A 24739-nucleotide genomic window follows, 5' to 3' on the forward strand; every position below is an offset into this window, starting at 1 on the left:
CCGGTTCTCTCTTCCCCTCCTTTTCGTTCTCCCTTTGCATTGCTGAAAATTGAGCTTGGTAAAGCCGACCCGGAGGACTCCACAGCTCCAACAAAAACAGCTCGACGGTGATTTATTTTCCATCTTCAAACCCACTTTGCTTAATGTACTTTTAAGTAGCTCTCAGAACAGTTCCCTCCATCCAGGCGAATGGCGTCCCATGGTGCGCAGCAGTTACGGACAGGTGAGAATTGTTAAACAATTTAAGAGCTGCAGGGACTGGAGGAGAGAGCAGGGCCAGACTGTGACCTGACTAGGTGTAGCGGCTGCTATTTTCCCGTGGGAGCTATCAGGAAGATGAAAGCAGTGGAACATACCTGCGCTGGGGAACAGCCATGGGAAATCCGAGCCTCTTATTCCTGTCCCTGATGAAGACTTTTCCACATGTCGCCTTTGTGCCGGGTCAGCTGACTGTTGACAGATGTGGAACCTGAACTAGAAAATCAGTCACCGCTGTGTCAAACAGACGTCTGGTGACATGTAAGACTCATCCCTCCACCTCTACCTCGGGAATGGAGAGGCCTTATCTGTGCCGGAGGGGAATGAGGATTCTATACACACATCCCAATAATCATCATTAGCGCCTGGATCATCCTAATTATTAAAGGGGTGTTCCCATTACAGCAAATTAATGTTATTATTAGAGATGAGCGAGCACTAAAATGCTCGGGTGCTCGTTGTTCGAGACGAACTTTTCCAGATGCTCGAGTGCTCGTCTCGAATAACGAGCCCCATTGAAGTCAATGGGAGACTCGAGCATTTTTCAAAGGGACCATGGTTCGGGAATAAAATGTGTTAATTAACTGAAAAAGAATGTCTTCTGATAAGTTAGCAGATGTATGCAAACATCTGCAATCTATTCTTCACTGTTCCGCGCGTATATTATCTCCCGACAAGTTAGCAGATGTGAAGAACAGTGAAGAATAGAATAAAAACAGTGAACACAGGATCAATTAAGTGAAAAACGCAGTGAAAAACACAGTGAAGAATAGATTACAGATGTTCGGCACATCTGCTTACTTGTCGGGAGATAAGCTGTCCCGGGATCCGCTCCTCTTCTTCCACTGAAGTCTCCCCGATCTCTCTGTCTCTCTGCCCTTCCCGATGTCTCTGCGGCGCTACCCCAATGTCTCCGTATGTGTCGCTGCCCCGGTGCCTCCGTATGTGTCGCTGCCCCGGTGCCTCCGTGCGTGCCGCTGCCATGGTGTCTCCGTGCCTGCCGCTGCCCGATGTCTCCGTGCCTGCCGCTGCCCGATGTCTCCGTGCCTGCCGCTGCCCGATGTCTCCGTGCCTGCCGCTGCCCGATGTCTCCGTGCCTGCCGCTGCCCCAGTGTCTCTGTGCCTGCCGCTGCCCGATGTCTCCGTGCCTGCCGCTGCCCGATGTCTCCGTGCCTGCCGCTGCCCCAGTGTCTCTGTGCCTGCCGCTGCCCGATGTCTCCGTGCCTGCCGCTGCCCGATGTCTCCGTGCCTGCCGCTGCCCCAGTGTCTCTGTGCCTGCCGCTGCACGATGTCTTTGTGCCTGCCGCTGCCCGATGCCTCCGTGCCTGCCGCTGCCCCAGTGTCTCCGTGCCTGCCGCTGCCCCAGTGTCTCCGTGCCTGCCGCTGCCCCAGTGTCTCCGTGCCTGCCGCTGCCCGATGTCTCCGTGCCTGCCGCTGCCCGATGTCTCCGTGCCTGCCGCTGCCCGATGTCTCCGTGCCTGCCGCTGCCCGATGTCTCCGTGCCTGCCGCTGCCCGATGTCTCCGTGCCTGCCGCTGCCCGATGTCTCCGTGCCTGCCGCTGCCCGATGTCTCCGTGCCTGCCGCTGCCCGATGTCTCCGTGCCTGCCGCTGCCCGATGTCTCGTTGCCTGCCGCTGCCCGATGTCTCCGTGCCTGCCGCTGCCCGATGTCTCCGTGCCTGCCGCTGCCCGATGTCTCGGTGCCTGCCGCTGCCCGATGTCTCGGTGCCTGCCGCTGCCCGATGTCTCGGTGCCTGCCGCTGCCCGATGTCTCGGTGCCTGCCGCTGCCCGATGTCTCGGTGCCTGCCGCTGCCCGATGTCTCGGTGCCTGCCGCTGCCCGATGTCTCGGTGCCTGCCGCTGCCCGATGTCTCGGTGCCTGCCGCTGCCCGATGTCTCCGTGCCTGCCGCTGCCCGATGTCTCCGTGCCTGCCGCTGCCCGATGTCTCGGTGCCTGCCGCTTCCGATGTCTCGGTGCCTGCCGCTGCCCGATGTCTCCGTGCCTGCCGCTGCCCGATGTCTCCGTGCCTGCCGCTGCCCGATGTCTCCGTGCCTGCCGCTGCCCGATGTCTCGTTGCCTGCCGCTGCCCGATGTCTCGGTGCCTGCCGCTGCCCGATGTCTCGGTGCCTGCCGCTGCCCGATGTCTCGGTGCCTGCCGCTGCCCGATGTCTCGGTGCCTGCCGCTGCCCGATGTCTCGGTGCCTGCCGCTGCCCGATGTCTCGGTGCCTGCCGCTGCCCGATGTCTCGGTGCCTGCCGCTGCCCGATGTCTCGGTGCCTGCCGCTGCCCGATGTCTCGGTGCCTGCCGCTGCCCGATGTCTCGGTGCCTGCCGCTGCCCGATGTCTCGGTGCCTGCCGCTGCCCGATGTCTCGGTGCCTGCCGCTGCCCGATGTCTCCTTGCCTGCCGCTGCCCGATGTCTCGGTGCCTGCCGCTGCCCGATGTCTCGGTGCCTGCCGCTTCCGATGTCTCCGTGCCTGCCGCTGCCCGATGTCTCCGTGCCTGCCGCTGCCCGATGTCTCCGTGCCTGCCGCTGCCCGATGTCTCCGTGCCTGCCGCTGCCCGATGTCTCGGTGCCTGCCGCTTCCGATGTCTCCGTGCCTGCCGCTGCCCGATGTCTCCGTGCCTGCCGCTGCCCGATGTCTCCGTGCCTGCCGCTGCCCGATGTCTTTGTGCTGCTCCCCGGTGTCTCTGTGCTGCTCACCGTGTTCTTCAATGTGTTCTTCACATGCTATTTTGTTCGCACCGTTCCGCCGTATCTTCCGACAAGTAAGCAGATGTGCCGAACATCTGTAATCTATTCTTCACTGTGTTTTTCACTGTGTTTTTCACTTAAATGATCCTGTGTTCACTGTTTTTATTCTATTCTTCACTGTTCTTCACTGTGTTTTTTAAATTAAGTGCTCGATCTCGAGCAGGGGAAATACTCGTCCGAGCAACGAGCCGTTTCGAGTACCTTAATACTCGAACGAGCATCAAGCTCAGACGAGTATACTCGCTCATCTCTAGTTATTATTTCTATTATAAATAGTTATACAATTTTCCAATATACTCTCTGTAACAATTCATCATGATTTTCTAGATCTCTGCTTGCTGTCATTCTGTAGAAAGCTTCTATGTTATTTCCAGTGGACAGAAATCTGACCATGGTTATATAACGAGCCGTGCACCTGTGTGATATAACGAGCCGTGCACCTGTGTGATATTACGAGCCGTGCACCTGTGTGATATAACGAGCCGTGCACCTGTGTGATATAACGAGCCGTGCACCTGTGTGATATATAACGAGCCGTGCACCTATGTGATATATAACGAGCCGTGCACCTGTGTGATATAATGAGCTGTGCACCTGTGTGATATAATGAGCTGTGCACCTGTGTGATATAATGAGCTGTGCACCTGTGTGATATAACGAGCCGTGCACCTGTGTGATATAACGAGCAGTGCACCTGTGTGGTATAACGAGCCGCGCACCTGTGTGATATAACGAGACGTGCACCTGTGTGATATAACGAGACGTGCACCTGTGTGATATAACGAGACGTGCACCTGTGTGATATAACGAGCCGTGCACCTGTGTGATATAACGAGACGTGCACCTGTGTGATATAACGAGACGTGCACCTGTGTGATATAACGAGACGTGCACCTGTGTGATATAATGAGCCGTGCACCTGTGTGATATAACGAGCCGTGCACCTGTGTGATATAATGAGCTGTGCACCTGTGTGATATAATGAGCTGTGCACCTGTGTGATATAACGAGCCGTGCACCTGTGTGATATAACGAGCCGTGCACCTGAGTGATATAATGAGCTGTGCACCTGTGTGATATAACGAGCCGTGCACCTGTGTGATATATAACGAGCCCTGCACCTGTGTGATATAATGAGCTGTGCACCTGTGTGACCATGGTCAGATTTCTGTCCACTGGAAATAACATAGGAGCTTTCTATAGGATGACAGCAAGCAGAGATCTTAGTGAGGAATTATTACAGAAAGTATATTAGAAAATTGTATAACTTTTTATCATAAAGTCATTGACATTAATTTGCTGAAATGGGGAGACCCCATTAATGACTTATAAGGCTCCCTGTGCCCCTCCTTGTGACCACTGCATTAGGGTTACGTTATAACTACATCCTCAGTTCTCATGTAGAACATACACAATAATACCCAAAATAGCACAAATTTCCAAACCCAAAGTTAGTGCATGGCCTATCGTCCTATTAAATGATAGATTCATTGGTTTTTACCAAAGTTCACACTAGCGTTCATACCGCCATTAAAGAATATAAATAACAGAGGTTTAAAGGGAACCTGTCAGCACGAAAATGGCTTATAAACCACCAAATGTACCTGATATGGGCTGTTGAATGTTTGCTGCACATGTCTCTATAACGGGACAAAGCTTCTTTTATCCAGTGGTCACGGACGTATACCAGTCAGGGGATGGGGAACAGCACTCTACTGAAGCACCTGAATATAGATACAGAATATCAGCAGCTCGTTCCATGTTCCTGACCCTGGATTGTCTGATAATCTGTATCGCCTCCTGACTCGTATTCACACTCCGGCCTGACCTCACTACAATCCTCGCTGCCCATCCTGACCTTGGTTAAAACCTAAACTAGAACCTGCGTGTCCTGACTTCATCTCACTTCTGACCATCCTGGGTGGCCTTGCATGGATCGCTATTGGACCGGCTGTCACCCAGAATACTCAGAGAGGTGGAAATCTGGACATCCCAATGCATCGAACCCCAGATCACCTTATAAGCGTTATAGAATGAAGACTGGTGGATTCACTTAGACAACTCTCTGAGGAGTAGCCCCATGGCCCAGATTTATCAAAAAAAGTGCAGTGTGTACTATGTGCAGTGTAGTATGCAGTGTGTACTATGTGCAGGGTGTACTATGCAGGGAGTACTATGTGCAGTGTAGTATGCAGTGTGTACTATGTGCAGTGTGTACTATGTGCAGTGTAGTATGCAGTGTGTACTATGTGCAGTGTGCACTATGTGCAGGGTGTACTATGCAGGGAGTACTATGTGCAGTGTAGTATGCAGTGTGTACTATGTGCAGTGTGTACTATGTGCGGTGTAGTATGCAGTGTGTACTATGTGCAGGGTGTACTATGCAGGGAGTACTATGTGCAGTGTAGTATGCAGTGTGTACTATGTGTAGTGTGTACTATGTGCAGGGTGTACTATGCAGGGAGTACTATGTGCAGTGTAGTATGCAGTGTGTACTATGTGCAGTGTGTACTATGTGCGGTGTAGTATGCAGTGTGTACTATGTGCAGGTTGTACTATGTGCAGTGTGTACTATGTGCAGGGTGTGTACTATGTGCACATTGTACTATGTGCGGTGTGCACTATGTGCAGGGTGTACTATGTGCAGTGTGTGTACTTATGTGCAGGGTCCGGTGTACTATGTGCAGTGTGTACTATGTGCAGGGTCCTGTATACTATGTGCAGTGTGTGTACTATGTGCAAGGTCCGGTGTACTATATGCAGTGTGTGTACTATTTGCAGGGTCCGGTGTACTATGTGCAGTGTTTACTATGTGCAAGGTCCTGTGTACTGTGTGCAGTGTCCTGTGTACTATGTGCAGTGTGTACTATGTGCAGGGTCCTGTGTACTATGTGCAGTGTGTACTATGTGCAGTGTCCTGTGTACTATGTGCAGTGTCCTGTGTACTATGTGCAGTGTGTACTATGTGCGGGGTCCTGTGTACTATGTGCAGTGTGTGTACTATGTGCAGGGTCCTGTGTACTATGTGCAGTGTGTGTACTATGTGCAGGGTCCTGTGTACTATGTGCAGTGTGTACTATGTGCAGGGTGTACTATGTGCAGGGTGTACTATGTGCGGTGTATAGTGCAGTGTGTACTATGTGCAGTGTCCTTTGTACTATGTGCAGTGTCCTGTGTACTATGTGCAGTGTTTACTATGTGCAAGGTCCTGTGTACTATGTGCAGTGTGTGTACTATGTGCAGGGTCCTGTGTACTATGTGCAGTGTGTGTACTATGTGCAGGGTCCTGTGTACTATGTGCAGTGTGTACTATGTGCAGGGTCCTGTGTGTGGTGTCCAGTGTATAGTGCAGTGTGTACTATGTGCAGTGATTAGTGCAGGGTGTACTATATGCAGTGATTAGTGCAGGGTGTACTATGTGCGGTGTGTACTATGTGCGTTGTGTACTATGTGCGTTGTGTACTATGTGCAGGGTGTACTATGTGCGGTGTATAGTGCAGTGTGTACTATGTGCAGTGTCCTTTGTACTATGTGCAGTGTCCTGTGTACTATGTGCAGTGTTTACTATGTGCAAGGTCCTGTGTACTATGTGCAGTGTGTGTACTATGTGCAGGGTCCTGTGTACTATGTGCAGTGTGTGTACTATGTGCAGGGTCCTGTGTACTATGTGCAGTGTGTACTATGTGCAGGGTCCTGTGTGCGGTGTCCAGTGTATAGTGCAGTGTGTACTATGTGCAGTGATTAGTGCAGGGTGTACTATATGCAGTGATTAGTGCAGGGTGTACTATGTGCAGGGTTCTGTATACTATGTGCAGGGTGTACTATGTGCAGTGTCCTGTGTACTATGTGCAGGGTCCTGTGTGCGGTGTCCAGTGTATAGTGCAGTGTGTACTATGTGCGGGGTGTACTATGTGCAGGATGTACTATGTGTAGGGTGTGTACTATGTGCAGGGTGTGTACTATGTGCAGTGTCCTGTGTACTATGTGCAGGGTCCTGTGTGCGGTGTCCAGTGTATAGTGCAGTGTGTACTATGTGCAGGGTGTACTATGTGCAGGATGTACTATGTGTAGGGTCCTGTGTACTATGTGCAGGGTTCTGTGTACTATGTGCAGGGTGTACTATGTGCAGTGTCCTGTGTACTATGTGCAGGGTCCTGTGTGCGGTGTCCAGTGTATAGTGCAGTGTGTACTATGTGCGGGGTGTACTATGTGCAGGATGTACTATGTGTAGGGTCCTGTGTACTATGTGCAGTGTCCATTGTAGTGTGCAGGGGGCACCAGATTCATGAATTGAGGCGCTTGTTCTTCGTGAATGTGGTGCCCCCTGCACTACTCTGACAGAGTGCACCACGTGCAAAGTCAGACAGAAAGCTGGCGCAGGGGCTTAAATAAATCAGGGCCAATGTCTCAATGGTTCGCTTAGGTAGTGGTTCCCCAAACATGGGCAGAATACGTCTAGGTGTATATAAGCATAGAGAAAGCTATATGGAGCCTGCTCTGATCACATCTAGGGGCACTTCAGTCTCATAGAAGCCCGGAAATAATCGCAAGTGCTGGCTTATTACAGGCGGTCCCCTACTTAAGAACACCTGACTTACATACGACCCCTAGTTACATACGGACCTCTGGATATTGGTAATTTATTGTACTTTAGTCCTAGGCTACAATAATCAGCTGTAACAGTTATCACAGGCGTCTGTAATGAAGCTTTAGTGTTACTCCTGGTTCTTATGACAACCCAACATTTTTAAAATCCAATTGTCACAGAGACCCAAGAAGTTCTGGCTGGGGATTACAATGATAAAATATACAGTTCCGACTTACATACAAACTCAACTTAAGAACAAACCTACAGACGCTATCTTGTATGTAACTCGGGGACTGCCTGTACTTATAGCTTATTGCTAGCACTTGCGGTTATTTAGCCCTCTCTGCCAGTGGGGCATGAAGGGGGGGGGGGGGCGTTATATCCCCCCTAATGTCCATAGGAAACCCCCGTGTCACAGACATTGATATCTTGGCTGGTAAGTCCTGACATTTCGTGTGACACTCGGATGCGGTTGCTGTGACGTCCGGGCGGTGGCGATGGTTTCTGCGCTGTCATTCGCTGCTCCCTTTTATTAGTTCCGGCTGCGGCTTGCAGGGAGGACGCGGTGGACACATTTTTCTATCATACTTTCGCCATTAGCGGCTGCACATGTGGTTGGAGCGGCACAATAATCGGCCGTTGTGTGATACTATGTAGACGTCTGATTTATGTGATGACAAGGACTACTGGTTATAGAACATAAAACATTATTTGTCGCGTTGCTAGCGTACGACGTACCGAACGCGGATGACACGGGATTATGGGATGGGAGGGACAGCAGGAGGTGTTTATAAATCAATCCTTCTTTTAGATTAGATTATAAATTATTACATAACTTGCGGGTGTCTTGCGTCTTCCACTGATCCAGCCTTCCTTATATGATGCCCAGGACCATGTGGCCATCGAGAGGATGAAACTGCAAGAAGACATAATAAACGTTTTCCTGTATTTGTTTTTCTACAACTCCTCAGAACTATCGGCAGCACGGTGGCTCAGTGGTTAGCACCACAGCCTTGCAGCACTGGAGTTGTGGGAACAAATCCCATCCCGGTCAACATCTGCAAAGAGTTTGTACCTGTGTGACATCACATGACCAGGAATATAACGAGCCTTGCACCTGTGTGACATCACATGACCAGGGATATAACGAGCTGTGCACCTGTGTGACATCACATGATCAGAGATATGAGCCGTGCACCTGTGTGACATCACATGATCAGAGATATGAGCCGTGCACCTGTGTGACATCACATGACCAGGGATATAACGAGCCGTGCACCTGTGTGACATCACATGACCAGGGATATAACGAGCTGTGCTCCTGTGTGACATCACATGACCAGGGATATAAGGAGCCATGCACCTGTGTGACATTACATGACCAGGGATATAAGGAGCCTTGCACCTGTGTGACATCACATGACCAGGGATATAATGAGCCGTGCACCTGTGTGACATAAAATGACCAGGGATATATAACAGCGCACCTGTGTGACATCACATGACCAGGGATATAACGAGCCGTGCACCTGTGTGACATCACATGACCAGGGATATAATGAGCTGTGCACCTGTGTGACAGCACATGATCAGGGATATAATGAGCCGTGCACCTGTGTGACATCACATGACCAGGGATATAATGAGCTGTGCACCTGTGTGACATCACATGACCAGAGACCTTTTTTTTTATCCACAGAAATTAAACAATGAAGCTTCAGGTGAAATTACAGCAAGCAGAGATCTTGAAAACTGTCAGGAATTGATACAGAAAACATAGTGGAAAATCGCAAATTACACAATCAATTATTTGCTGAAAGTGTACAACCTCTTATATCCGCTGATTTGTGGTGGTGCCGAGATGTTACATTGTAGTTTATACAGACAAAATGTGCCCCTTTATCTCATGATATCTTATGATACGTTATACTTGGACTCTGGACAGCTTCTTCATCGCTCACTTGATAAAATGAAGCTCCTCTCTGGAGGTGCAGAGGCTTAACATAAGGGGGTGCACGGGGTTCAGAGAGATCTACAACCTTATTGGGTCTATACGTTGTCTCTATACCATATACATTATAGCTGGTGTCCTGGTACTGGATTACACCGGGGTCCGCAGGTTCCAGTTCTGACAATCCAGCAGTAAAGAGATAGACCCAACCGGGTTTGGGCTCCCTCTCTCCATTCGGGCCGTAGCTATAGTACTGTACTGTACTGTATAGTATCCTATGAGTCTGTGCTCCAGAATAAGCTGTGAAAACCAAATGTGTGACCTATGGAGCATGTTCACAGGAATAAATAATCATGAGCGTATTAACACCAGGGAATAGGAGTTTAACTTAACAAGCGCAAGGAAATCATGTGCTGGATTTCTCCTAATGATTCGCATGGTCCCGCGCTCCGCCAGCTGCTCCGCCTGCACTTGCTGCAATAAAAAGAACAATCAGACACAGCGACTCATTAGTCTCTAATGTGATCCAGGCTCCAGAGCTGCAATCCCTATTAATAGCTTTACGACAAACATTGTTCCCGGAGCCAGCGCCAAAGAAGAACTGCATCACACAGAGACCCAGAACGTAGGGTACAGCACCCATAAATGTGCCCACAAATTCTGGGTGACACTAACCATAGATACAAAGTGTAAAGAAAAGCAAATTATCACCCCACAGTCTTTAGATGGGTCTGTATCAGATTGCAGGGCTCTTACTAGTGGGGCCCCTTGCTGTGCCCCATAACAGTGCACCACTGATCGACATACTCAATCTGGACTCCATTCACTTCTATGGGGCTCGGGGACAACTGATATATTCCAGGCCCCTGTTCTTGTGATTGAAGGAGGAGCCAGTGTTCAAACCCTATTGATCAATCGATTATCCCCTATCCATCCTGTGTATTGCTACGTAACTACAGTGGTAGCAGCCATAGCAGCTGCTATGGGACCCACAGTGTCAAGGGGGCCCCAGCATCCAACTTGACACACTAAAGAATGGAAGATGTGTACCTTACCTCTCCTGCACCCGGGCGAGCAACCAGCTGGGTGCAGGAGAGAGGAGGGGTGAGCACGCCTCACCCCTCCCATATCCATAGGAAGACTGGTGTCATGGTGTAATACGGCATAGTATAGGACATGTCCTATATTTATCCGTATGCGGTCACCACTCATCATAACGTGACTGGGTGACATAGACGTCTATGGCACCCATTACATTCATGTGCGTCAGGCATAAGAGTGTATAAATGTGTGAGTGTACAAATATGTATATTTTCTCAGGGCTCTGGGGGGTCATTCAGAAGTCGCTATAGGGTCCTGCCTCTCCTAGTTACTCCCCTGCCCCCTATGCAGTTATTATGGTAATTAAGCACCAGCTTTCTGCCTTACAGGATTATTGGTTGTCGCTGCTTTTCAAGAGATTGGTGGGTCCGAAGGTATTAGCGGTCCACGTAGCTGGTATACAGAGGAAGCCCCGGCCTGGAAAAGTCATACGTGACAAACTGCGCATCTACGCTCATTGTACCAGTCACCAGAAGTAAGTTACTGGATCACACAGTGGTCTATAGATAAAATAACATATAGTAATATAGCATTCAACTTGGAGCAGGACAGAGTATCTCATTAAAAATGATCAACATATTTTCATTTTACAAGTCATAGATGAAGGTCAGCACAATAGCTCGTACCCCTTCCTTCTTCTCCAGACTGTGAGACAACTGGCTAAAGCAAGAGTCTCCCCCTAAATCTTGTCTTTCACACTGGCTGTAAGACAACTGGTTAAACCATGAGCCCTCTCCCCTCTCCTGTATACACACTGGCTATAAGACAACTGGCTAAAGCAGGAGCCTTCTCCCCTCTCCTGTATACACACTGGCTATAAGACAACTGGCTAAAGCAGGAGCCTTCTCCCCTCTCCTGTATACACACTGGCTATAAGACAACTGGCTAAAGCAGGAGCCTTCTCCCCTCTCCTGTATACACACTGGCTATAAGACAACTGGCTAAAGCAGGAGCCTTCTCCCCTCTCCTGTATACACACTGGCTATAAGACAACTGGTTAAACCATGAGCCTTCTCCTCTCTCCTGTATACGCACTGGCTGTAAGACAACTGGCTAAAGCAGGAGCCCTCTCCCCTCTCCTGTATACACACTGGCTGTAAGACAACTGGCTAAAGCAGGAGCCTTCTCCCCTCTCCTGTATACACACTGTCTGTAAGACAACTGGCTAAAGCAGGAGCCTTCTCCCCTCTCCTGTATACACACTGGCTGTAAGACAACTGGCTAAAGCAGGAGCCCTCTCCCCTCTCCTGTATACACACTGGCGATAAGACAACTGGCTAAAGCAGGAGCCTTCTCCCCTCTCCTGTATACACACTGGCTATAAGACAACTGGCTAAAGCAGGAGCCTTCTCCCCTCTCCTGTATACACACTGGCTGTAAGACAACTGGCTAAAGCAGGAGCCATCTCCCCTCTCCTGTATACACACTGTCTGTAAGACAACTGGCTAAAGCAGGAGCCCTCTCCCCTCTCCTGTATACACACTGGCTGTAAGACAACTGGCTAAAGCAGGAGCCCTCTCCCCTCTCCTGTATACACACTGGCTGTAAGACAACTGGCTAAAGCAGGAGCCCTCTCCCCTCTCCTGTATACACACTGGCTGTAAGACAACTGGCTAAAGCAGGAGCCCTCTACCCTCTCCTGTATACACACTGGCTGTAAGACAACTGGCTAAAGCAGGAGCCCTCTCCCCTCTCCTGTATACACACTGGCTGTAAGACAACTGGCTAAAGCAGGAGCCCTCTCCCCTCTTCTGTATACACACTGGCTGTAAGACAACTGGCTAAAGCAGGAGCCCTCTCCCCTCTTCTGTATACACACTGGCTGTAAGACAACTGGTGAAAGAAAATCAACCAGTTTAAAAGACGAAAAAAATACTCACCCCTGCACCTCTTCATCTTGATCTGACTCTGTCTTTCACTAAGTTTACACAAAAAAGTTATAATAAGCAGCACAGAGCACGGGGACAAGATGTCCGGCACAACAGGCTGCTAATTTTACACGCTCCTGCCATGCGGGGAGTGGGCGGATGACGGCACGCAAGGGGCGTGGATTCATGGCTCTGGTGTGACATCACCTCCCTCTCCCAAGTTCCCAGCATGCATGGATAATTAGCAGCCCGGAGCGCCAGACAAGATGAAGAGAAGGAGGGGGTGAGTATTTCTAGGGTTTTTTTAACTGGTTGATTTTTTTTAAAGCAGGAGCCTCCTCCTCTCTCGTGTGTACACACTGGCCATAAGCCACAGGCTAAAGCAGGAGCCACCTCCTGTATCCGGTCACTGACTGTAAGACAACTGGCTAAAGCAGGAGCCTCCTCACTATTATAATGGAGCCTCTTAGCCAAGCCCCGCCCTTCCCCAGTTTCCCAGTCACATGGTACAAATCAGCAGGGAGAGTGATATCTGCAGCAAATATGCAAAACTCGGGTGTAACTTGAGGCGGTGCAGAGGGTGCGGTCACAACTGGGCCCAAGAGGCATAGGGGGCCCATATAGTGACCTTTCCTATATGACAAGACTATAAACAATACATTATAATCGGGGGTCTGGAAGCTTCATGTTACACCACTGGCAATCAGATTCTCTTGTCTTTCAGTTTTGGCAGCGCAACATGCAAATCTTACAGAATTTTATTTTTATTTTAGTCATAATTATGTCCGAGGATCGATCACGCTCTACATCATCAACCTACATCGATCAAGAAAAAAAATCAAGCTGGCCGGGACGTTGAGGGATAAGATCGTCCATCAGTATCTTCTCCAGCCTCATGGGACAGAGGGAATCCAGTCCAAGTAAGTAACAAGCAGAGAATATCTGCCCCTACAACCCCCCCCTTCCAGTGGTTACCATGGGGTACATGAACTGGGGATCAGATTTCACTCTTAAGAGAGTAGAATTTATGGGGGGTCAACATCCAGGACCCCAAGAGCTCAGCTGCTGTCAAGAGCTAATAGAAAGAATATGGAACGGGAGGAAGACAGCGCCATTCTGTGTAGTGGTCATACAAGGTTACTGCAGATGATCTCCAATTCATTTGAATGGAGCTAGACTGCAGTGACTCTGTTCAACCACTAAAAAGGAACAGAGCTGTCTGCCTCCTGTCCCATTCTCTGCTTATCATCCGCTTGACCATTCTGATACTAATGGAAATCATAGCTCCAGGCACCAGGACTGTGGTATCTTCTTATATTTGCTATCCATGGCCTCCTTCCTTCTAAAAATCAACTATAAAAATTATGCTAATGAGGCTGTGGGGCTCTGGTGGGTGTTTACAAAGCCCTTCCGTGCTACAGTGTTACAGGCTGTTACAATGAGCAGAACAATTTCCTGCTCCTTCTCTCCTCCCTCTGCCTGTGTAATGAAGCAGCAGCAGCAGCAGAAAAGGCAGAGGGGAGACCCGCTCTGCACATTGTATCAACCAGTGAAAAGACATCACCAAGGGGCTCTGGAAGCACCCACCAGAGCCCCTCAGGTTCATTTGAATAATTAAAAAAAATGATTTTAGAAAGAAGGAGGCAATGGATAACAGATAAGTAAGTGCCCCTGGTTTATTATACTTGATTTTGATGGTACATTTCCTTTAAGGACTTATTCTACAAATATCTTATCAATATTTTTAACCCCTTATAGTCTTATTCCTGTCGTTTCTGTGACTCTTCACCCACCTCCCTGTGCACTTTACTGTGACGGGGATAAAGTTCTTTTCCCTTCGTCTCTACATTTGGGCCGTGTGGAAACTTCTCCCGGCTTCATCGTTTTATCCCTTGTCCTTACCCCTGGAAATGTCATGGATAATAGATTTTATTGCTTTCGGGTGTCATGGAGAATAACAATAGCCGGAAAAGCTTGAGATCCTATGGATAAGTGAGAGCAGGTGTGAAGATATTTGGTTGATCCCGTACGAGACGTTTCAGCGGCCGCGTTGCCATGACAGATCCTATAACCTCGTACAGAACGTTACCTATGAATAAACCTGGTGGGGATGAAAAATGCAGACCTCCCAGATCCGAGACTGTGTACTTAAGAGCTTCCTTGGATTTATGGTGCCAGTAAAGCAGCTGCTTAGTGCAATGTAAACAAGTGCAGCACGGCCTCTGGCTCTGTTTTCCAGCAGTTCTTTGCAGGAGCCCAGAAACCCTGTAATTCTGTCTCATGGAGACTCACACGGAGCCGTAACATCTCCCAATGTCCTCCCAATTTATTATGTTTATACACTGGGCACATTTCCTGTATACAAGCACCCAGTGTGAAGAAGAGGTAACCCTCCACCCAATGGTGTCACCATTGCTTTATTTATCCCCCCAGTGTTGGGATGGCCCACCGGAGGATCAGAGGATCCCACGGTGGGCCCCAAACTAACCCAATACTGGGCACGAGCGGTTCAACAGAAAAAAACCCAGTCTGGAGACTACTAGGCTACATTTGTCAGGGGTTTATGGAAGGTTCATCTCTGGTGGATCCTAAAAATCCCAGTCAGTGGCGTTACTAGGAGAAGCAGGGCCCCAGAGCAGGCTTCTGCATGGGGGCCCCCCCTTCTCACTTAAGAAATATACATATTTGTATACTCACACATGCAAGTTACAATCACACATTTATACACACATGTAGAGCATATATACATCACATATATGTTATATACATGTTATGCTGTACAATATGTATATATCCTCCACTATATGTATACATCCTCCACTCTTTAGTATGTCAGGTAGGATGACGGGGCCCCTTGACACTGTGGGCCCCATAGCGGCTGCTATGGCTACTACCACTGTAGTTACGCCCCTGATCCCAGTCCAATGCTTTAACCCCCTCTTTTAAAATTGCCATAGACTTCCACAGGTAAGTCACAGCCCCCTCCCCCTCTACTGTACCAGTTAAGGCCAGTGCAGGGCTAGTTTATGTGGGGTACAGGCTGCCCCCCTACAGAAGTGAGCTGCTATTTTACTGCCACTATTTAGAGAATCATTTGGAGATGAATAAAGCAACGTATGGATTTCTATTGTTTAAAAAGTAATTAGCTTTATGCAAATGAGCCTCAAGGTGCACCCCTTGTATTAACTCTTAAACCACCTAACATAGCCCAACGACACCCCCTTTACTCCATGATTGACATTTGCCATAATGGGTGCACCATACAGAACCCTTCCCCCAGTGATCCCTACAAGATGAGAATGGACTAAAAATAACTAATTGCTAGAAAAGGGGAAACTGTCTTTATTCTATATACAGGCGGTCCCCTACTTAAGAACACCCGACTTACAGACGATCCCTAGTTACAAGCGGACCTCTGGATGTTGGTTATTTACTGTACTTTATCCTTAGTCTACAATAATCAGCTATAACAGTTATCACAGGCGTCTGTAATGAAGCTTTATTGATAATCCTGGTTCTTATGACAATCCAACATTTCTAAAATACAGTTGTCCCAGAGCCCAAAAAAATTCTGGCCGAGGTTAGAATTATAAAATATACAGTTCCGACTTACATACAAATTCAACTTAAGAACAAACCTACAGAAACTATCCTGTATGTAACCCAGGGACTGCCTGTACATAAAATATACAATGTAACATATAAGAAATGACATGTGATATGAAGGTGAAGCCCCGGGACATAGACCTCTCCTTCCCATAACTGGGCTTTCCCATATTCAGTCCATTCCTCATCATCGGCTACAATGGTGACCAGTCATACAGACACGTCAGCAGACGCTTGTCAATTCTTCTAAAGTTACTGTATTCCCCATAAAACGCGGCCTGGACTGTGATGTTATTTGCCGTTTGCCTTCGTCCTATTCATGGTTTCTGGTAGTTTCGCTACTTGCTGCATCTTTAATAAGCTACAAGAGCATCCGAAATGCAGACAGTTGTTACATTGTGAAGAATTCTCTGAAAGCCACAACTTGTCTAATGCTAAAGTCTCCCCCGACCCTCTCAGAGCAGACAGAAATACTCTGTGGTGTTTAGTGTGTCAGTCCTGGCTTAGATTAATGTCCGGAGATTTAGTGCTTCATCCAGACCTCTGGATACAAACCCAAACATTCAGACTCTTCTGTAAAGATTGGTAGAAAATTGAGATTCCAAGATTTCCAAACAAATGTTCTTAATCTTAAAGAGGTTTGGACATGTTTGGATTTTGTGTTAAACACTTTTGCCAGCTATGGTAATGTGATCTTTTTATTGTACAAAACAGTTATACGCAGATCCCAAACCATGTACAGGAGAAGCCGGCCGAGACCACGACCGTGTACAGGAGCATAGACCACAAACATGTACAGGGGAACAGACCACAGCCACGTACAGGAGAACAGACCACAAACATGTACAGGGGAACAGACCACAACCACGTACAGGAGAACAGACCACAACCACGTACAGGGGAATAGACCACAAACATGTACAGGGGAACAGACCACAGCCACGTACAGGGGAATAGACCACAACCAAGTACAGGGGAATAGACCACAACCACGTACAGGGGAATAGACCACAGCCACGTACAGGGGAATAGACCACAAACATGTACAGGGGAACAGACCACAGCCACGTACAGGGGAATAGACCACAACCAAGTACAGGGGAATAGACCACAACCACGTACAGGGGAATAGACCACAGCCACGTACAGGGGAATAGACCACAAACATGTACAGGGGAACAGACCACAGCCACGTACAGGGGAATAGACCACAACCGCGTACAGGGGAATAGACCACAAACATGTACAGGGGAATAGACCACAACCACGTACAGGGGAATAGACCACAACCACATACAGGGGAATAGACCACAAACATGTACAGGGGAACAGACCACAGCCACGTACAGGGGAATAGACCACAACCAAGTACAGGGGAATAGACCACAACCAAGTACAGGGGAATAGACCACAACCACGTACAGGGGAATAGACCACAACCACGTACAGGAGAATAGACCACAACCACGTACAGGGGAATAGACCACAGCCAAATACAGGGGAATAGACCACAACCACGTACAGGGGAATAGACCACAACCAGGTACAGGAGAATAGACCACAACCACGTACAGGAAAATAGACCACAACCACGTGCAAGGGAATAGACCACAACCACGTGCAAAGAAATAGACCACAACCACGTACAGGGGAATAGACCACAACCACATACAGGGGAATAGACCACAACCACGTACAGGGGAATAGACCACAACCACGTACAGGGGAATAGACCACAACCACGTACAGGGGAATAGACCACAACCACGTACAGGGGAATAGACCACAACCACGTACAGGGGAATAGACCACAACCACGTACAGGGGAATAGACCACAACCACGTACAGGGGAATAGACCACAACCACGTACAGGGGAATAGACCACAACCACGTACAGGAGAATAGACCACAACCACGTACAGGAGAATAGACCACAACCACGTACAGGGGAATAGACCACAACCACGTACAGGGGAATAGACCACAACCACGTACAGGGGAATAGACCACAACCACGTACAGGGGAATAGACCACAACCACGTACAGGGGAATAGACCACAACCACGTACAGGGGAATAGACCACAACCACATACAGGGGAATAGACCACAACCATGTACTGGGGAATAGACCACAACCACGTACAGGGGAATAGACCACAACCACGTACAGGGGAATAGACCACAACCACGTACAGGGGAATAGACCACAACCACGTACAGGAGAATAGACCACAACCATGTACAGGGGAATAGACCACAACCACATACAGAGGAATAGACCACAACCACGTACAGGGGAATAGACCACAACCATGTACAGGGGAATAGACCACAACCATGTACAGGAGAATAGACCACAACCACGTACAGGAGAATAGACCACAACCACGTACAGGGGAATAGACCACAACCACATACACAATCGTCTTTAAATCATCTGTATCTATCTATCTCCTATCTATCTCCTATCTATCTATCTATCTATCTATCTATCTATCTATCTATCTCCTATCTATCTCCTATCTATCTCCTATCTATCTATCTATCTATCTATCTATCTATCTCCTATCTATCTCCTATCTATCTATCTCCTATCTATCTATCTATCTATCTATCTATCTATCTATCTATCTATCTATCTCCTATCTATCTATCTATCTATCTATCTCCTATCTATCTATCTACCTCCTATCTATCTATCTATCTATCTCCTATCTATCCATCTATCTATCTATCTATCTCCTATCTATCTCCTATCTATCTATCTATCTATCTCCTATCTATCTCCTATCTATCTATCTATCTATCTATCTCCTATCTATCTATCTATCTATCTATCTATCTATCTATCTCCTATCTATCCATCTATCTATCTATCTCCTATCTATCTATCTATCTATCTATCTATCTATCTATCTCCTATCTATCTATCTATCTATCTATCTACCTCCTATCTATCTATCTATCTCCTATCTATCTATCTATCTATCTATCTATCTATCTATCTATCTATCTATCTATCTATCTATCTCCTATCTATCTCCTATCTATCTATCTATCTCCTATCTATCTATCTATCTCCTATCTATCTATCTATCTATCTATCTCCTATCTATCTATCTACCTCCTATCTATCTATCTATCTATCTATCTATCTATCTATCTATCTCCTATCTATCCATCTATCTATCTATCTATCTCCTATCTATCTCCTATCTATCTATCTATCTATCTATCTATCTATCTATCTATCTCCTATCTATCTCCTATCTATCTATCTATCTATCTATCTATCTATCTATCTCCTATCTATCTATCTATCTATCTATCTCCTATCTATCTATCTATCTATCTATCTATCTATCTCCTATCTATCCATCTATCTATCTATCTCCTATCTATCTATCTATCTATCTATCTCCTATCTATCTATCTACCTCCTATCTATCTATCTATCTCCTATCTATCTATCTATCTATCTATCTATCTATCTATCTATCTCATATCTATCTATCTATCTATCTCATATCTATCTATCTATCTATCTATATAAAGTTTCAAAAACTGGCAGCACTCCAGATTGGTGTCAAAAAGGTGACGGGGTGTCTTTTATTCCAAGTGCAACGTTTCAGCCCACAAGGAGCCTTTGTCAAGCATCTGGACTTTGCACCCACCAGCATTGCAGTGCTTCTCCAAACTTTTACACATATCTATCTCCTATCTATCCATCTCCTATCTATCTATCTATCTATCTATCTCCTATCTATCTCTCTATCTATCTCCTATCTATCTATCTCCTATCTATCTCCTATCTACCATCTATCTATCTATCTATCTATCTCCTATCTATCTATCTATCTATCTATCTATCTATCTATCTATCTCCTACCACGTTCAAGGAAATAGACCACAACCACAAACACAATTGTCTTTAAATCATCTGTATCTATCTATCTCCTATCTATCTATCTATCTATCTATCTATCTATCTATCTCATATCTATCTATCTCCTATCTATCTATCTATCTATCTCCTATCTATCTATCTATCTATCTATGTATCTATCTATGTATCTATCTATCTATCTCCTATCTATCTCCTATCTATCTATCTATCTATCTATCTCCTATCTATCTCCTATCTATCTATCTCCTATCTATCTATCTATCTCCTATCTATCTATCTCCTATCTATCTATCTATCTATCTATCTATATATCATCTATCTATCTATCTCCTATATATCTATCTCCTATCTATCTACTATCTATCTATCTCCTATCTATCTATCTATCTATCTATCTATCTATCTCCTATCTATCTCCTATCTATCTCCTATCTATCTATCTATCTATCTCCTATCTATCTATCTCCTATCTATCTATCTCCTATCTATCTATATCTATCTATCTATCTATCTATCTCCTATCTATCTATCTATCTATCTCCTATCTATCTATCTATCTATCTCCTATCTATCTATCTATCTATCTATCTTCTATCTATCTATCTATCTTTATAAAAACACTTTTTCATTTAATGTTTGCTGACTTTTTTCAGACTTGAGGCCGATACATAGAACAAGGTCTATATCAATATACTATTTCACAAACAGTCCCTAATTGTCATCTATCAGGATTCCCATCAATTCTAAGAGCTCCCTCTAGTGAAAACACATGGAATCTAGTAACACATAGTAATATGTAGTATGTCCGTCACATTGTATCCTTGGCTGTCACTTCTATTATCTAAAGTCTAATCTATATTTTAGGACCATGAGAAAGCAGAACCCCGGGGGTGCAAGGCAGAATGGTAACTCCACAGATACCCCATGACTTGTCAGTGTGCAGCCCTAGGATGTATCACTGGAGGATGGATGTCTAGAGAGTCTCTGGCGAGTTTCATATTGTCCTAGTACATCCAATGTCTTACAGCTACAACACCCAGAACCACCCCATTAGGACATCTCAGCGTCTTAATATCACAGTAATCATCGTAGATAAGGTCTGTCATGCCCAGACTATGCAGAATTTATCTAGAAGAAGGAATAATAACTACAGTTTGTGGTTGGGCGTTGCCCAATATTAACCATAATTCATTTTCAACTCCAAAAATGAATAATCACTGGGTCAATGTCCCATCCCAAAAGTCTAGTTCCAATAACATGCGATCTAATTACTTTCAGGAAAGACATCCAAGTCTGTCCTGAACTTGGACATTGTATAAACCATCATAAGACCAGGGTCTGTTCTGAACTTGGACATTGTATCAACCATAATAAGACCAGGGTCTGCCCTGAACTTGGACATTGTATAAACCATCATAAGACCAGGGTCTGCCCTGAACTTGTACATTGTATCAACCATCATAAGACCAGAGTCTGCCCTGAACTTGGACATTGTATCAACCATCATAAGACCAGAGTCTGCACTGAACTTGGACATTGTATCAGCCATCATAAGACCAGAGTCTGCCCTGAACTTGTACATTGTATCAACCATCATAAGACCAGGTTCTGCCCTGAACTTGGACATTGTATCAACCATCACAAGACCAGGGTCTGCCCTGAACTTGGACATTGTATCAACCATCACAAGACCAGGGTCTGTCCTGAACTTGGACATTGTATCAACCATCATAAGACCAGGGTCTGTCCTGAACTTGGACATTGTATCAACCATCATAAGACCAGGGTCTGTCCTGAACTTGGACATTGTATCAACCATCATAAGACCAGGGTCTGTCCTGAACTTGGACATTGTATCAACCATCATAAGACCAGGGTCTGTCCTGAACTTGGACATTGTGTCAACCATCATAAGACCAGGGTCTGTCCTGAACTTGGACATTGTATCAACCATCATAAGACCAGGGTCTGTCCTGAACTTGGACATTGTATCAACCATCATAAGACCAGGGTCTGCCCTAAACTTGGACATTGTATCAACCATCATAAGACCAGGGTGTGTCCTGAACTTGGACATTGTATCAACCATCATAAGACCAGGGTCTCTCCTGAACTTGGACATTGTATCAACCATCATAAGACCAGGGTCTGTCCTGAACTTGGACATTGTATCAACCATTATAAGACCAGGGTCTGTCCTGAACTTGGACATTGTATCAACCATCATAAGACCAGGGTCTCTCCTGAACTTGGACATTGTATCAACCATCATAAGACCATGGTCTGCCCTAAACTTGGACATTGTATCAGCCAACATAAGACCAGGGTGTGTCCTGAACTTGGACATTGTATCAACCATCATAAGACCAGGGTCTGCCCTGAACTTGGACATTGTATCAACCATCATAAGACCAGGGTCTGCCCTGAACTTGTACATTGTATCAACCATCATAAGACCAGAGTCTGCCCTGAACTTGGACATTGTATCAGCCATCATAAGACCAGAGTCTGCCCTGAACTTGTACATTGTATCAGCCATCATAAGACCAGAGTCTGCCCTGAACTTGTACATTGTATCAACCATCATAAGACCAGATTCTGCCCTGAACTTGTACATTGTATCAACCATCACAAGACCAGGGTCTGCCCTGAACTTGGACATTGTATCAACCATCATAAGACCAGGGTCTGTCCTGAACTTGGACATTGTATCAGCCAACACAACCTCAGTATAGTCCCTAGTGTCTCTGCCCTTACTGTAATGAATTCTGTGTATGGCAGTAGTGAGACGTCTTTCTTCTAGGTGTGGAGGACGCGCCTTGTTTTCTAGGAGATGACCAGAAATTTCTTCTATTTAGCTATTTTTACATTGTACTGTGATTATCCCGTATACATTTTGCTATAGAACAAGTTTCATGAATTGTCCTTGTACTCTAATCCCCCCTGTCCCCTTCGTCATTCTCCCCTATACTTACTCCATGTCATCCGCTATTCATGTAGCCAATCTATAGGACCCTCTAGACCTGGTAATACAATGTAACGATGTGTTATCCCATGACGGAATATCTTACAACGACTTTCTCTTCCACAGGAAAGTTCAGCTGAATGGTCAGCATCTGGTGATGATTGATGATGGAACGCTCCCGGATCTAAGGCCCCGCCCACTACGACCTGGCCGCACCCTCGTCATCCCCCCACTAACCATCGGCTTTTATGTGGTCAAGAATGTAAACGCTGTGGCTTGTAGATACCGATAGTCACAACTTGTGCCATAAATATTCAAGAGAGCTGCAACCAAAGACACAACGAAAAGCAAAAAGCGTGAACTTAAAGACTTCTTCCTACAAAGCTCCGGGCCACCAAGCGACCGCACGGCCTAATGTAACTACTCACTACACTGCTGGGAAGGTGGGAGCCCCCTACAAGCTCACAACCGGGGGACGTCACCCATGGGAACCAGTGAAGATTTTTGCTTTTATTTCTAACCTTTATTTGTAGAAGGGAAGGCTGAACCTGATTGGCTCCAGGTGGAGATGCCAAGTTTCCTACCATTAGAAATAGAGCAGAAGGTTTGTGCCAAGAAGAAGCCTCTCCCGTAGTCTCCGCGTCTCCATCACTGGAGGTTTTATCAGATAACAGTGATCTCGGTGTACATCGGGTTTACTGCAGCATCATCCAGGACCATAACGCTCGGCGCCGCAGGTAGAGAGAGGAAAAAGGGTCATAGATGATAAAATGGGGTCCTCTACTGGTGCTGGGTCACCCCCCCCCCCCAATAAGATGGGTTGCTGCTCTACTTTGTAACTTCACCCATCTCCAAGTCTAGTCTGTTGTATGTGTTACATTTTTGATGGACCTTTTACATCTGGGGCCCATTGGAGACCCCCTGGTACTCCACAGTCTGCTGGAACCCCCATCAATCCAGAAATGGAAGGTGTCTACTTGTTCTAGGAGGGTACAGAGTCACACATGCTGATGGGATCATTGAGTGTGTGTGGGTCCATATATCCCTTTAATCTGGTTCTCCGCTAGGAATAGAGTTTCCCTTTAATCAGATCAACACTGAGCAGACACTTATGCTATATCTTATCTTTATGGGTCTGTCCTGGGTCATCCTGGGTGACCCCCCCAATCATTGGGACACCTTCCTATCAGGATCTACCATGGACCCAATTCACACCTGTCATGTAAAATAATTTATATTATAATCTGATAGATTGCAGTATGTAGGACCCCCGTGTAATAGGACCCCCACTGCCGAGTGCCATGAATGATAATGGTGTAATGTTATGTTATAGAGGAGCCTTAGGACCCCCTATAGATACGTCCCATCTTTATAGCATCACGTATAACACATATACATCCAATGCAGGATAAAATCCGCTCCCGATCTGTATAATCCCCTGTAAGACCCCTCCCCGCCGCTCTGCTCCCCTCTCCACAGGCTGCACATGACGGGGATATTTAGTTGCAGATCGCTGACAAAATGGTTATTTATGTTCCGTGAATTTGCAGAAATTGTAAAACGTTAATTGAGATCAGACAGGAACAAGTCCATAAACATCTGTGAAACTTCTACCTGGCACCCGACTGCTCTGCTCCTCCCCGGCAGGAAGGACTGGGGGGTCATCACTCTCCGCACTCCTTCCATTAAACTGCACACACAGCGGGGAGGTGGCAGGAGAGCGGCGCTGAATTATGG

The 24739-nt window shown here is 46.7% G+C and overlaps 1 protein-coding gene across 1 annotated transcript in view; it reads left to right on the forward strand.

Annotated features, from left to right (window-relative positions):
* The window catches only part of HPSE2 (heparanase 2 (inactive)), a 273487-nt gene extending 249703 nt beyond the window's left edge, over positions 1-23784 (forward strand). The window contains exons 10-12 of the mRNA XM_072129444.1: positions 10982-11127; positions 13294-13440; positions 23129-23784. Of these exons, the coding sequence (XP_071985545.1) occupies positions 10982-11127; positions 13294-13440; positions 23129-23294 (459 nt within the window). The 3' untranslated portion in view covers positions 23295-23784. The remainder of the gene's footprint in view (positions 1-10981; positions 11128-13293; positions 13441-23128) is intronic.
* Positions 23785-24739: the final 955 nt, after the last annotated feature.

This window comes from Engystomops pustulosus, chromosome 11 (assembly GCF_040894005.1).
Source record: "Engystomops pustulosus chromosome 11, aEngPut4.maternal, whole genome shotgun sequence".
Classification (NCBI taxonomy): domain Eukaryota; kingdom Metazoa; phylum Chordata; class Amphibia; order Anura; family Leptodactylidae; genus Engystomops; species Engystomops pustulosus.